The sequence below is a fragment of the Bombina bombina genome, chromosome 1 (assembly GCF_027579735.1).
Source record: "Bombina bombina isolate aBomBom1 chromosome 1, aBomBom1.pri, whole genome shotgun sequence".
Classification (NCBI taxonomy): domain Eukaryota; kingdom Metazoa; phylum Chordata; class Amphibia; order Anura; family Bombinatoridae; genus Bombina; species Bombina bombina.
In genome coordinates, this window is record NC_069499.1 from 1144544302 (window position 1) to 1144560210 (window position 15909).

General features: G+C 38.9%; 1 protein-coding gene across 1 annotated transcript in view; it reads left to right on the forward strand.

Moving 5' to 3' along the window:
- The first annotated feature begins 6949 nt into the window (after positions 1-6949).
- Positions 6950-15909, forward strand: part of NAGLU (N-acetyl-alpha-glucosaminidase) — a 51430-nt gene continuing 42470 nt past the window's right edge. The window contains exon 1 of the mRNA XM_053699207.1: positions 6950-7561. Within this exon, the coding sequence (XP_053555182.1) occupies positions 7152-7561 (410 nt within the window). The 5' untranslated portion in view covers positions 6950-7151. The remainder of the gene's footprint in view (positions 7562-15909) is intronic.

A 15909-nucleotide genomic window follows, 5' to 3' on the forward strand; every position in this document is an offset into this window, starting at 1 on the left:
ACCCTCCCCCCTCTACCTATTTGCTGCCATCTTGTGCACTGGTACAGTTTGCTACAAAATGTGCTTTTTTATATAAATATAATAGATCCTCAATTTTTCTGTAGTGTAGCTGCCCCCCTCAATACTCTCCCCCCTCCCCCTCCCAGATCCCTTTCCCCAACACTTATTCCCCCCTCCCTCTCCCATCTTCCCTCTTCCTCCATCAACATGCTCCCCTCGCGCGCACACGCCCTCTGCCGTTCACTCCCGGATCTGGAACTCCTCTCCAGCGATGGGCCTCCCACCCGCCCCCCTCGTATCCCCTCCCACACCACCACGGCACCATCGCTGGACAATGCAGAGAGAGCCACAGAGTGGCCCTCTCTGCATCGGTTTGCTTAAAAAAGGGTATTGCATGATGCCTCAATATTGCAAGCGACCAGAGCTTGAAACCTCAGTTTGGTCATTAACTGACACCCTTTGTAGGACGTGCCTGACACGTCCTCGGTCACCAAGGGGTTAAAGGGACATAAAAGACAAAAAAAAAATCATGTTTCAGACAGACCATACCATTTTAACCCCTTGATTGTTAACGACAGCTCTTAGCCGTCGCAGAGTTTCCCACTCTGGTGCTAACGATGGCTCAGAGTCGTCACTAGCACTCTCCCACCTTGAGGGGCTCCCACCCCCTCCTACCCCGGTGATCGGGCCTGCATAGTGACAGGCATCGCCGGGGCTTTACGTTATGTGTGGTGAAGTCACGCGCAATGACATGATGACATCACAGCGCAACTTTATTTTTACTTAACAATGTTAAGTATAGGAGCAGGGGGCATTCTGCTTAGAAGCCTGTATCTCAGGCATCTAAGCAGCTACAAATCCCAAAGACCCACCGTTGAAAAAGTAATCGCCTAACCTTTTAAACAGTTTAAGTCTTGGGGATCTGAAAAAAAACTTAGCACCCAGGTTTGAAAGTGCTTAGCACTCAAAGGGTTAAACAATTTTCCAATTTACTTCTATCATCTAATGTACTTTGCTTTCTTGGCATCATTTCAAAATCATAGCTAGGTAAGCTCAGGAGCTGAGAGCTAGCTGCTGATTGGTGGCTGCACATATATGCCTCTTTTCAAAGGCTTACCAATGTATTCAGCTAGCTCACAGTAGTGCATTGCTGCTCCTTTAATTACATTAAAATGTTTAAAAATGTATGCTCTATGGTCTATCTGAATCACAACAGAAACATTTTGGGTTTCATGTCCCTTTAAATCTTGCAATCATGATGTAATTTCAGTTTAAAATTAAGCGTTTTTTTTAAATACACTTCTATGGGGAAGATACTTTTAGTGAAACCTCTTCCCTGTTTCACACAAGGAGCTCATGTAGTTATGCACCATCCACCCTCATTCAAGCAGAACGCTTGCTCACAAGATTTGTCTGTAATGCTTATTGCAACATTAATAATATATGACACAGCCAGTTGACACGTGGCACCCTCTGTATAGGCATATTGTTTTAAAGAGTAGGCACAGTGCTTAAAGGGACATTGTACACTAGATTTTTTTTTTTTTTTTGCATAAATGTTTTGTAGATGAGCCACTTAAATAGCCTATCTGGGAGTGTTTTTGTAACAATGTATAGTTTTGCTTATTTTTTTAATAACATTGTGCTGATTTTCGGATTCCTAACCAAGCCCCAAAGTGTCAGATGTACACTGATGTCTACAGACTTATGCTTGCACCTGTTTGTCTAATCTGTCTTTTCATATGCAGGGAAGGGGGTGCGGGAGAGTGTCTGCTCCCAGCCCATTTCACTGGGTGTTCCAGCTAATCTCATCAGCAGTGCTAAACTTGGAGCTTCTAAGTAGGTTTTTAAAAGGTTGTATACTGGATTTTTAGATCGGTATCTGTGCATATTCTTCTTTATAGTAGTGTCTATCACATGCAGTTATATGAAAATTGGTGTTTACTGTCCCTGCAGCATTTTGCTAACACAAGTACATCATAAAATGCTTCCACTGAAATGCACTAATGTGCATTTTAAATTTGACATGTATGTCTCTTTAAAAGCTAAATTGATGCACACATATGGTATGGAAATCTGCTCAGCTTGATTGATTGGTTTAACGGTTTAAGTTTATTGTTTCTATTATCCGTATTGTCTTGAGCTATCCTATAATTTTCTGCTGATGATTAGTTTGTTACAATTCCAATAGATCACAGTTAGGGTTGCCACCTCAGCCATGTTTTCCTGGACACTTATGAGTTACACATGCTGCAGGGTTTGCAGGGAGGAACTTGTATTGTGCTGTTCATTAGCACTATTCATGTGATGTCCAGAGGCTCAATACATGTCCCCCCGCTTACCCTGCAACATGTGTAACTCATAAGTGTCCAGGAAAACATGGCTGAGGTGGCAACCCTAATCACAGTAGACACATACTGATTATTCCTAGCAGCATTACAGTTTGACATTTCACACAACAGCATGCTGATGCACAGGTAATAGACCTGATATGACAGTAATTTCCCTAAAAAAAAAAAAACAATAAGCTAAGTAATGTTATCCCATGTGCCACCAATGTCAAATGACATGGGGATCCTATGGTCTTACCTAGTCCAATTATAAAACATTCCATGAAAATGTCACAAAAATATTTTTTGGGGTAAAGGTAGCAGTAGCGTCGTCAACTTTAAAACCTATTTAATTTTGTGTATTAATTTGCATACCTGGTAAATCACAGAAAGTGCAGTTACTGACAGAAACCTACTGATATACAAACTTGTGTCTGTTTTAATTTATATTCTAGTTTTAGTGGAAGATTATATAATCTCTAAATAGACATGAACTTTATTCTTAACATGTTTATTAAAAAGCTACAGTTAAAGGGACATTAAACACTAAATACATGCTAGATAGAATGATGCATTCAAAGAAAAGATTAGTCCATGACTAACATGTAGATGTATTTTTTAAAGTTTCATTAGTTGTTTAATAAGTGACAAAATAAGTGTAAAGTTTTAGTGTCTATAAAACACTGGGAGCTGCCATGTTGTAACTTGTGTTACCTTCTCTGCTGTGGCCAATTAGGGATAGTTATACATAGGTCATTAGAGTGTGCAGCCAATGGTTGTGCTGGATTTAACAGTGTTCTGCACAGGAACTGAAAAGCTCACAATTTCAGAATGGAATTACAGTCAAATAGGAAAAAATAAATAATGAAAGTATATTGCAGAGTTGTTTTATATATACAATTTATCATTTTATATTACCATCTCAAAGTGTTTAATGTCCCTTTAAGCATGTTATTTATTTAATTAATGTATTATTATTAAAAACGGTTGAGTAAACTTTTTTTATTTGAAGTGAAACAAGAAGTACAGAATGCTGTAAACTGATTTCTGGGACAGAACAGCTCACTGGTAGACAGGGACAGGAACTATAATAAAAATAGTTTATTTAGCCCAGGAGCATCCATTAAAAATAAGTGTTAGAATACATTTTGAAAAATTCTCTTTTAAATAAAACAGAGAACATATTTGAGTAACATGTCATTTTAAAATATTTTTTAATCTTTTGCTTAATATGTTTGAGAATGAGATGATCCAAGAACATTTGAAATCTTTATTCTTTTTTATTTTTTTTTTTTATTTTTTTTTATTTTAATGCTTTTATTGAGATTTTTCCAGGGTATACATAGAATAACAATAAAGAAACATTCAAAACAACAACAATTATTGCAATAGATGAAACATTGTTACAATTATGCCACTATTCTTAGGACAGTAAAGCTCGAGGTTAGCTATTACTATTGGTTTGAATGACAAATACCAATCAGCTGCCGTCTATGTATGTAGATTATCTATGAGTGAGGTATTAGTAAGAGTGGCCGCCTCCCACCTGTTTTGAATTAGCTACATTGCGTAGCTGTATTGGTGTTCTGGTTATGGAGAGTGTGATCAGTAGTTAAGGGGTTGTGAGGAAATGAATTGTTACTGACTATTTATATATTCTTCCCATAAGAATATTATGTTGTGAAATTCTTCTACTCGTTTAGTGCGGGTATAGTGGTACTTTTCCAGTTGAAGATAGTGTGTGACTTTTGTTTTCCAAACTGCAGGAGATGGTAGGTTTGTTTTTTTCCAATTAAGTGGTATTAGTCTCTTTGCTGAATTGATCGCTATAGTGAGGAGGGTTCGTTTTAATTTACATGTAATTTTGGGGAATTTGTTGAAGAGAAAAACCCAGGGCGTGAACGGGAGTGGTGCCCCCAGAACCTTTTCGATTTCTGGTTTAAGGGAGTGCCAATATGATGTTACTATCGGGCAGGTCCACCAGATGTGTGCAAAAGTTGCCGGTTCCCCACAATCTCTCCAACACATGGTGGACGTGTTGGGAAGTAAATGGTGTAGTCGAACAGGTGTATAATACCATCTACTTAATAATTTTATATTCATCTCCAGCATCGAAATAGAAGATGAGGCTTTTGTCATTTGCTGGAAAATTATGGTCCAATCTTGAAAGTCTAGGGTGGTTTCGAGGTCTGCTTCCCATTTAGCTATGTATGTGGGGGGTGTCGCGTGTGACACCTGCGACAACATTTTATATGTTAACGATAAGATTCCCCTCTGTGGATGAGGTTGGAAGCATATTGTTTCAAATTGGGAGAGGCGTCTTTTCAATTGTGGTCTGAAAGGATGTGTTGATAGAAAGTGTTTCAGCTGTGTGTAAGTAAACCAGTTTTGGAAATGTGTTCCGAGGGTGTCGCAAATGACCTGTTGCGGTTGAATTTCTCTATCGTTATATAGAAGGTGATGTGGGATTGAGCTTTGTAGGGAGGAGGTAAGGTGGGCTGTGTTGGGTGTCTTTATCAAGGAGGAGAACGGTGTATTTTTGCTGACTGGTGTTAGGGGGGAGTACGTGGTGGAGATCGTGGGGTGTTTCTTAAGTATTTTATCCCATTGTCTGAATGTTTCATGCACCAGTCTTGGGGCTGTGGGTAATAGTTTACGTTGGACGTTGGGAATCCAGCAATTCCCGCATAGATAGTGCTTATCAGAGAGTGATTGTTCTAGTTGGACCCACTCTTTGTTCGTGTTATGTTTGCACCAATCAACAATTCGTGTGAGGAACACTGCCTGTCTATAGCGTGATATATTAGGGGCTCCTATCCCACCCAACTCTTTTGGGCGGTATAAAGTAGAGGTGGCAATGCGAGGTCGTTTGTGTGACCAAATGAAGCAGTTGATTTGCTTTTGTAGTGAGAATAGTAGGTGTTCTGGGAGTGGGATTGGGAGAGTTTGCAGAATGTATAAAATTTTAGGTAAAATGATCATTTTGATCGCGTTGATTTTCCCTAGCCAAGAAAGGGGTTTAGGGTTCCATGCATTGAGGGTATTTTGGATTGTCGAGTTGAGGGTTTTATAATTGAGGGAGATTATGGATTCCGCAGATGGTGAGATGTATACTCCTAGATATTTAATGGCCGTGGGTTGTATGGGGAAGTGATGACGTTGTTGGATTCTATCTATTATGTTTGGGTGCAAGTGTATGGCTAGTAGTTCAGATTTTGTGATATTAATTTTGAAATCTTTATTCTATTGAACCAAGGGTTATACCTTTGTGTGGGTAGAAATTGTATTTTAAAATTACCTAGGGGCAGCTCAAGACTACTAGTACTACATGGGTTAAAGGATGTCCCTGTCCACTACAGTCATGTAAACCCAACCATAGTCAGCTGTACCACTAAACATCGATTTTAAATCCCTTCATTAATCCCACATGTGCTTACTTCCTCCCTGCCAGAACTCTCAGGTTTCATTAAAATTAACACACTATCCCAAGTCTGTTCTCCAGACCAGATTATGTATCATCAGGTTTACTCTATGAAATTAATAATCAAATGTTGCAAATCTGTTCTTGTGCGATTACCCAGTGACAAAAATCAGTGCCTGGTTTACATTTATCATATTTAACCCCTTATATGTTTTTGTCAAGCACTATGTATTTGACATTGATAACCAGTCAAAAAATCTAAATTTCATAAAACTTACCCATTTTCTAATTCTATATATAGACTGACTATGTGTTTTTAAAATAAGATCACTAGAAAAGTCATCATTTATATTTACCAAAAAGTACAGAGCATTATTTTGACACCGCCCCTTCCAGACATCCCAACTTACAAAAACTCATTTCAGGAGGTGGCTTCAACCGCTGCTGGAGTTTCAGGGAGATTGCATTCCATTTGCTAGCATCAGGGAGTCACTATTACAATCAGGGAGACTCCCTTAACTTCAGGGAGAGTTGGGATGTCTGACTTACAATACATTTAATTATTCACAAAATATAGTTGGTTAAAACGTATCTTAAAATAAAATCATAGCTTACATGTCACTATTAAAACATAGATTGTAAGCTCTTATGGTTGTACTCAACTCATTTTCTTCCCTGTGAACTGTTTTGTTTTCATGTATCGTTTAATACTGTGTACAATTATTTTGCATGGATTTTTTTTTTCCCTGCACAGCGATACATATGGCAAGAACTTTGCAAATAAATAATATAAATTATATCACTACCTCAGAAAACATATTCGTTCAGGAAAGTATACATAAAATAGCAAATGACGACACATAAATACTCAGATTTTACAATCATGTCACTGTACAGCTGCAGTGCATGTGTGAATTCAATGGGAAAAAACTGATTTTGCAAATTTGTTTTTATTAATAACAAGTTTCTCGTTTGTTTTTTTCAAGAGCTTTTTGCGTATGAAATATCAGGTAGCAGCCAAAAAGTTTGCACGTCCAGTAAAAATCCCCCATTTATGAGTGAGAAACTGAATAACCATACAGAATAGTACTGTCCAATCCCAATAACCATAACAATGGGCCAATAACAACACTTAAAATCAAACCAATAGGAAGAAAGGTTTCATATGACAAATTTCAGGAAATACTGTTTTATGTTATGTACCACAGCACAAAACAGTAGCAGTAAATGAGATCTGATTATAAAGCTCCTCCGATTCCCTTCAGCAAAACACCTAGTTTGTATTTATTTAAAGGGCTGTTCGATAGATGCTGTTGAATTGTGATGTTGCTGGTATAGAAGCTATGAATGTGTCTCAGTAGATTCAATATAGAATAACCGACTGCTTGAAGGACTGTAGAATGAAGGTGCTTTTGTACGGTCTGATGCTCTTTGCCTCCTGCGGGGTGGTATCTCCTGCACGGGTGTTTAAGACACTATCCCACCTAAAAGCCCAGATGAATGATGATGTGCAGACGGCAGCTGTACAGGATTTGCTGCGCAGACTGATTGGTGACCGGGCGGATGAGTTTTCTGTGACTGTGGACAGCACCTTGGCTGGGAAAGAAGGTTTAGACACCTACCGGTTGAGCTCTTTGCAAGGGGGCAGGGTGGAAGTGGTGGGCAGCACTGGGGTAGCAGCTGCCACTGGATGCTACAGCTACTTGAAATATTACTGTGGGTGCCACATATCCTGGTCTGGTGTTCAACTGCAAGTGCCATCACCCCTCCCTCCAGTTAAAAATCCAGTCATTGTCAAAACGTCCAACAGGTAAAGTTCATGAACAAAGTACAAGGAAGTATAATTACTGTTAAGTTAATAGTAGAATTTATTTCAAGCACTAGCTGCATAGATTCTTCTTAAAGGGACAGTAAACAGCTTGCATTTTCAAGACATTTCTGTTGTGTTGCTATAGTATATTATGCCAGCTGAGTTTTAATTAACAACAACAAATTAACATCCTTTTCTACTGCGATTTATTTTTGATAGCCAAACTCCACTCACTGTCTGTTTATTTGGAGGAGACAGAGTCAATCTGGGCTTTAGTCCACTGACAACAAGGCTACCCGCTATCATAAAGTATAAAATACATTGTTTTGCAGTTGTTATCTGATATCTCTGAGGAAGTGAGCCTGGTGGCACATGAAATGTATCATTGTAGTGTCAAAATTAAATGCTATATTGCATTACATTTTATTTTTAAACACTTGTTTAACAATTGCAGACAGGTTTGATACATTGTCAAAGATTCTGCTAACTATAGGCCATTCAGTTTGACCTCAATTGCAGGGAAATTAATGGAAACTCTTTTAAAGGAAAGACTTGTATCTTTCATTCAGACAAACAACTTAGAAGACAAAGGACAGCATGGTTTCACTGCTGGAAGATCATGCCAGGCTAATCAAATTGATTTCTTTGACCATGTAACTAAAATAATAGACCAGGGAGGAGCCATAGATGTTGCATATCTAGAATTTAGCAAAGCATTTGACACCGTCCCACACAACAAACTTATTCACAAAATGTATTGCCTTGGAATAGATGCTAAGATTGTTAAGTGGGTAGAATGCTGGCTTAAAGATAGACGACAGAGGGTTTCAATTAATGGAGTACATTCAAATGAGGCATCAGTTACTAGTGGTGTTCCCCAAGGGTCAGTTCTTGTTTATCATGTTCATAAGTGATATTGGAAGTGGGCTTAAGGGGAAGGTTTGCTTGTTTGCTGATGATACAAACATTTGTAACAGGGTAGATGTTCCAGGAGGAGTTGATCAAATGAACTGTGATATTAATAAACTAGAGGACTGGTCAAATAAATGGGATCTCAAATTGAATATTACCAAGAGCAAAATTATGCATATAGGATCCAAAAACCTGAAGGCCAATTATAGTCTCAATGGTACATTACTGACTGTAATTAAAGAAGAAAGGGACTTGGGAATTATTATTTCAGATGATTTAAAATTTGGTACACAATGCAGCAGTGCAGCCAGCAAGGCCAGTCAAATGCTTGGTTGCATTGGAAAAGGTTTTAGTAGCAGAAATAGCAAGGTTCTTATGCCACTTTACAGATCATTAGTTAGATCAAATATGGAATACTGTGTACAGTTCTGTAGACCATATCTTCAGAAAGACATAAATAAACTAGAAGTTGTCCGAAGGAGGGCTACTAAAATGGTACATGGTATAAAATATAAAATGTACAAAGAAAGACTCTATGATCTAAATATGTATAGCTTAGAGGATAGAAGGGAAAGAGATGACATGATAGAAACCTTCAAATATATGAAGGGACTTAATAAATTAGAAGCTGAAAGCATTTTTCACAAAAAAATAAATGCCAAAACAAGGGGTCACAATCTAAAGTTAGAGGGTAGCAGATTCAGGAGAAATTTGAGGAAGCATTTTTTTTACAGAAAGGGTGGTGGATTCATGGAATACACTTCCATTTGAGGTGGTAAACACAAAGACTGTAAAGGAATTTAAAAATGGGACATGCATAAGGCTATCCTAAGGAAAAAGTAATATGGGTAGACTTGATGGGCCTTTTTGGTTGTTATCAACCATCAAATTCTAGGTTTCTAAAGTTGTGTTCCTATTTCACTATAGATTAGAACAGTGGTCGCCAACCGGTGGTCCGTGGGCCACTATTGGTCCACGAGAAGATGTTGGTGGTCCGTGACACCATCAAGCAGGAATTCATCTCCTCTGATGGTGTCACCCCCCCCCCCATCGTGCCACAACTCCCTACAGTGCCTGGCTGGACATCAGTGAAAATCAACAGAGGAGGAGTTAAATTACAATCTATTTACGCACGTTGCATAGTACTGCGCAACTTGCGTAGCTAGATTGTATTTTTAACTCCTCCCGCCCAGCGTGCTGCTCAGAGATAAATGCTTCCATTCTAAAGCCAGCAGAGGTTGGTATAGTCTTGGTTTGAAATAGTGGAATTATAGTATATATATATAAAAAAGAACATCTTAAAAAAAAAATTCTCTCTTATATTTAATTTATTTTCTTCCCTTTACCTGTCTCTTTGTAGTAGTTTTCCTAATTCCTTCAGATGGACTTACATCACTATTTGTCTTCCTCCCCTCCATTTTCTTATTTTTTTATTTTTTTTTAAAATATTAATTATTTTTCATTCTAATAATTTTCCCGCGCACAAAGCCATTCCACCTGAATTCCAGTAATTGCCATCCAGCAGACCAGCCATATCCCACCGGTATTATAGTAATTGCCAGTAACATCAGTCGTGGTTAGCTCACATCCATATTGAGAGCTTTCTGATATAAACTTAAAGGGATAGGACAGTAAAAATAAAACTTACATGATTCAGATAGAGCATGCAATTTTAAGACACTTTTAATTTCACTTCTATTTTCAAATGTGCTTCGTTCTCTTAGTATCCCTTGTTAAAAAATAAATACGCACATATCATACACTAGTGGGAGCTGCTGCTAATTGGTGCCTGTACACATTTGTCTCTTGTGATTGGCTAAATAGATATCTTCAGCTTCCTGTCAGTAGTGCAATGCTGTTCCTTCAGCAATGGATAACAAGAGAATGAAGAAAATTTGATATAATAATTAAATTGGAAAGTTGTTTAAAATTGTATGTTCTATTTGAATAATAAATGAAAATGTTTGGGGTTTGCTATCCCTTTAATTTATGACTCCAATGTCTGTCCGTAATCATAAGTAGTTTAGAATAATTCCTAACTGAGGAGGTAACTTGGAAGTTTTGTGGTCCTTTTAAAAGAAAATTATTTTTTTCCCACTTTCTGCCTCTCTGTTTCTAGCTCAAAATATAGCACTCACCCTTCATCTGTCATTTGGAAGTATTCTCTCAGTTCTGTCATTCAGTTAGCTAATTCCAAAAAAATAATTCTTAAAAATGTATATCCTATATAATAAAAGGCCAAGTGTGTTTGTCTGAAGCTGTCATGCACAGTAGAGACTGCGCGCGAGGACCAACACGCCTGGACTTAGAGACCCTACCCGAACAGCCGGTGCGGGCGAAAGTGGGCACGGCGGGGGCGTGGTCCGGCATGGCATGGCGGGGCATGGCCGAGCGCGGTCGGGATAGAGGGGAGAAAGACAGAAAGAGAATGGGTGAGAGATAGAAAGTGAGGGGGAGAGAACAAAATAGATGGGAAAGAGCAAGAGATGGGAATGAGCAAAATAGAGGAAAGAGAGGGGGGGAGAGAAAATAAGAGGGGGGAAAGAGAGAGAGCAAAAGAGAGGGATGGAGAGAGAGAGCAAAAGAGAGGGATGGAGAGAGAGCAAAAGAAAGGGGTAGAGAGAGCAAAAGAGAGGGGGGAGAGAGAGCGCAAAAGAGAGGGGGGGAGAGAGAGCAAAAGAGGGATTGAGAAAGCAAAAGAGAGGTGGGAGAAAGTGCAAAAGGGGGGGGAGAGAGCAAAAGAGAGGGGGGGAGAGAGAGCAAAAGAGAGGGGGAAAGAGAGAGTGCAAAAGGGGGGGGGAGAGAGCAAAAGAGGGATGGAGAGAGAGAGCAAAAGAGAGGGGGAAAGAGAGAGAGCAAAAGAGAGGGGGAAAGAGAGAGAGCAAAAGAGAGGGGGAGAGAGAGCAAAAGAGAGGGATGGAGAGAGCGCAAAAGAGAAGGGGAGAGAGAGAGAGAGCGCAAAAGAGAAGGGGAGAGAGAGAGAGCGCAAAAGAGAAGGGGAGAGAGAGAGAGTGCAAAAGAGAAGGGGAGAGAGAGAGCGCAAAAGAGAAGGGGAGAGAGGAGAGAGAGCAAAACAGATGGGGGGATAGAGAGAGCAAAAGAGGGGGTAGAGAGAACAAAAAAGAGGTGGAGCGAGAGAGAGCGCAAAAGAGAGGGGGAGAGAGCACAAAAGATGGGGGGGGAGAGAGAACAAAAGAGAGGGGGAGGGAGAGAGCGCAAGGGGTGGGACCACTATACTGCAAAAAATGGCCTGTGTGAACGGGCTTTAGGACTAGTGTGTGTGTGTGTATGTATGTAGGTATGTGTGTGTGTATATATGTGTGTGTGTGTATATATGTGTGTATGTATATATGTGTGTGTATGTATGTGTGTGTATATATATATATATATATATATATATATATATATATATACACATACATACACACACACACACACACACACACACTCTAAAGGTTTGTACCTTTTAATAAAAATTCATGTTAGTGGTCCACGGGATTCAAAATTGTGAGTTTAGTGGTCCCTGAGGTCCGAAAGGTTGGCGACCCCTGGGTTAGAATACAGTCAGTTAGGAACTGAGTAAAGGCATACATGTGTATGCTCTGGTCACTAGTTGTACCCTCATCTGGAACAGAATGTGGGTGTTTCAAGATTTCAACTTTAGTTACATGCTTAACCCTTTTGATTATTGTATTTTTAAACTAGAAAGTCCCTTTTTAAGTAGTAGTTTTGTTTTTTTCTTAACTGTAATTTATTTTGAAACATTCTTCTGAAGACGGAACAAATATAGAAATCAATAATAAAGTAACATTTTTAATGAAGCTTTACTTCAGCATAAAAGTATGTTAGGAACAAAATGGATTCTAGAACATGTTGATATCCTCTGGAAGTTGGTAATATCACCCGCATAACCTAGAAATGATGTAGCAGGGCCCGTAAATTTTTTTTTTTTTTTTTTTTTTTTTTTTTTACACTATTTAATTGATAGTATGCACCAATTTTCATATAACTGCATGTAATAGACACTACTATCGATAAGAATATGCACAGATACTGATCTAAAAATCCAGTATACTGTACAACCTTTTAAAAACGTACTTAGAAGCTCATAGTGTAGCACTGTTGATGAGGTTAAACTAGGACTCCAAGTGAAAGGGTCTGGGAAAACAGGAAGAGCATAAATTCACTCCCTCCCCTGCATATGAAAAACAGATTACACAAACAGGAACAAGCAGGAATCTGTAGACTTCAGTCTACATCTGATACTTTGGGGCTAGGTTAGGAGCCTTAAAATAAGTACAATGTTGTTAAAAAATAAATAAGCAAAACTGTATTTCTTCTATAAGATACGACGAGTCCACGGATTCATCTTTTACTTGTGGGATATTATCCTCCTGCTAACAGGAAGTGGCAAAGAGCACCACAGCAGAGCTGTCTATATAGCTCCTCCCTTAACTCCACCCCCAGTCATTCTCTTTGCCTACTCTAAGTACTAGGAAGGGTAAAGTGAAAGAGGTGATAAAATGTTTGTTTTTATTTTCTTCAAGGGGTTCCGTTTGAACCTATGCATTCCATAGATATTAAGCTTCTATCTTGGAAAGTTCTGTTTTTAGTTGCTATCTCTTTGGCTCGCAGAGTTTCTGAACTATCTGCATTGCAATGCGACTCGCCTTATCTTGTTTTCCATTCTGATAAGGTGGTTTTGCGTACCAAACCTGGATTCCTTCCTAAGGTTGTTACTAATAAGAATATTAATCAGGAAATTGTTGTTCCTTCTCTGTGTCCTAATCCTTCCTCTAAGAAGGAGAATCTGTTGCACAACTTGGACGTGGTTCGTGCTTTGAAGTTTTACTTGCAAGCGACCAAAGATTTCCGTCAAACATCTTCTTTGTTTGTTGTCTATTCTGGAAAACGTAGAGGTCAAAAAGCTACGGCCACCTCTCTTTCTTTTTGGCTGAAAAGCATTATCCGTTTGGCATACGAGACTGCTGGACAGCAGCCTCCTGAAAGAATTACAGCTCACTCTACTAGAGCGGTGGCTTCCACCTGGGCTTTTAAAAATGATGCTTCTGTTGAACAGATTTGTAAGGCTGCGACTTGGTCTTCGCTTCATACCTTTTCCAAATTTTACAAATTTGATACTTTTGCTTCTTCGGAGGCTATTTTTGGGAGAAAAGTTCTTCAAGCAGTGGTGCCTTCTGTTTAACCATCTGTCTTGTCCCTCCCGTTCATCCGTGTCCTGTAGCTTTGGTATTGTATCCCACAAGTAAAGGATGAATCCGTGTTCTCGTCGTATCTTATAGAAGAAAAGTAAATTTATGCTTACCTGATAAATTAATTTCTTCTATGATACGACGAGTTCAGGGCCCGCCCTGTCAATTTAACGGATTATATTTTTGATTTGAAACTTCAGTCACCTCTGCACCTTTTTAGTTTCTCCTTTTTCTTCCTGTACCTTCGGTCGAATGACTGGGGGGTGGAGTTAAGGTAGGAGCTATATAGACAGCTCTGCTGTGGTGATCTTTGCCACTTCCTGTTAGCAGGAGGATAATATCCCACAAGTAAAGGATGAATCCGTGGACTTGTCGTATCATAGAAGAAATTAATTTATCAGGTAAGCATAAATTTACTTTTTTTTACAAAAACTCTTCCAGATGGGCTATATAAGTGGATCATCGGCAAAACATGTATGCAGAGAAAATTCTAGTGTACAATGTCCCTTTAACTACAGATTATTAAAAATACATTGTTAAATAATGTAATAAAAAGTATATGGAATATTCACTTACTTTTAAATCTTGAAAATTTTGCAGCTTGACCATCCTCCGAAAATAATTGTCATGGCTAACATACCTTATTAGTACGACCAATCGCTGCACGATAATTAATGAGCCGTTTGCTTAATTTCTTTATGCAGGCTCACTCCGAGTGTATGCAGAATCCTTCTTTTCTTCATTGCATGCACATTTTTATACTCTATTATTATTAGCGCAGGTCACATCATTTTTTTTTCTTTGAAGACTAAGCTTCATTACAGTAAAAGTCTAGCTCAGTGTCACAAATTTAAATCTATATTTTACAGTGTTTATTGACTCATAAAAATGTTTAAACAATATTTTTATCTGCTGCAGAAGAGTCTGTGCCTCTCACTAAGACCCTGATGATCTAAAGTGCTGCGAGGCAGCGATATATTAAAAATGGATCTGACTCAATGTTGAGAATACCGGAAAAATATAAAAAAGTGCTAGTATTACTGTTTAAAGCATCGTTGTGATGTATTTTACTATACATCGCAATGGGTGGCGATGCTGGCAAAATATTCCAAGCAGCATCGGCATGTGATGTAAAGGATCTTTTTTAAATATATAGTACCAAGCCTAATACATATACCTATGTACCCCTAAATGACATTGCCCACCATTCCAAACTTACCCTACATAATTGATATACCGTCAATAGCCCACGCAATAAACGCCTAACCTATTAACTTCAATACCGCCATAACCCCCTTCAAAAACACCCCCTAAACTGCCACAACCTCCCAATGCAAACACCCCCTAGCCTATTAAACCCTAAACTGTCACAACCCCCAACGCAAACACCCTTAACCTATTAACCCCCTAAACTGCCACAACCCCCTAAGCAAACTAGCCCTACACCACTTAACTACATAATGGCTAATCACCTTAATACCCCTAAGCTAAGACCAGCTAAGTTACACAAAATAAGAAAAACGCTAACATTACAAATAATAATAAAAAAAAAAGCACTACCAACAAAAAAAAAAACAAAATACGGTTAGGCCTATCCTAAAACTAAATTCCCCATAAAAAAGCCCACCCAAAATAAAAAACCCTATGCCATGGTGGACTTTCGGGCGGCGGCCATGCTTGGACGCAAAATTTTGAGCTGCTCCAGTCATCCTGTTACATCAAGCTAATATCTCAATTTGGGATCTACATCTGGACTTCAATCTGATAGCATTTTGAACTACAGAAGATTTACTCTTAGCAGATACCTTTCTTTTCAGGATTGCTGCCTGATCTCAAAATCTGGAGCTTTTTCCTGAGGTTTAGGCCTCAACACAACCCCCCCCCCAGTGATTTTCCTATCGGACTTCATATGTGCGCTGATCAATAACAATCTCAGATACCTGCACAAAGCTAGTCATAGAGATTGAAAATGGAGACTGCTACATATATCTTGACTGAATTGAGCCGTTTGCTCGTAGGCTACCGAGTCAATTTCGAGGAGAATTTACAAATTGCGCCTAAACCTATCAGTGCTTGCTCCTCAGAAAAATGTCTCCAATTGGAGCCTGTTTGCTTAGAAGACGAGAGAGACGGAGCTTCTCATCCCCAGTGCATATTACCCGCTACTGGACATTCCTGTACACTCACTGATACAATTCCTAATACCAGGGATAATACAGCGCT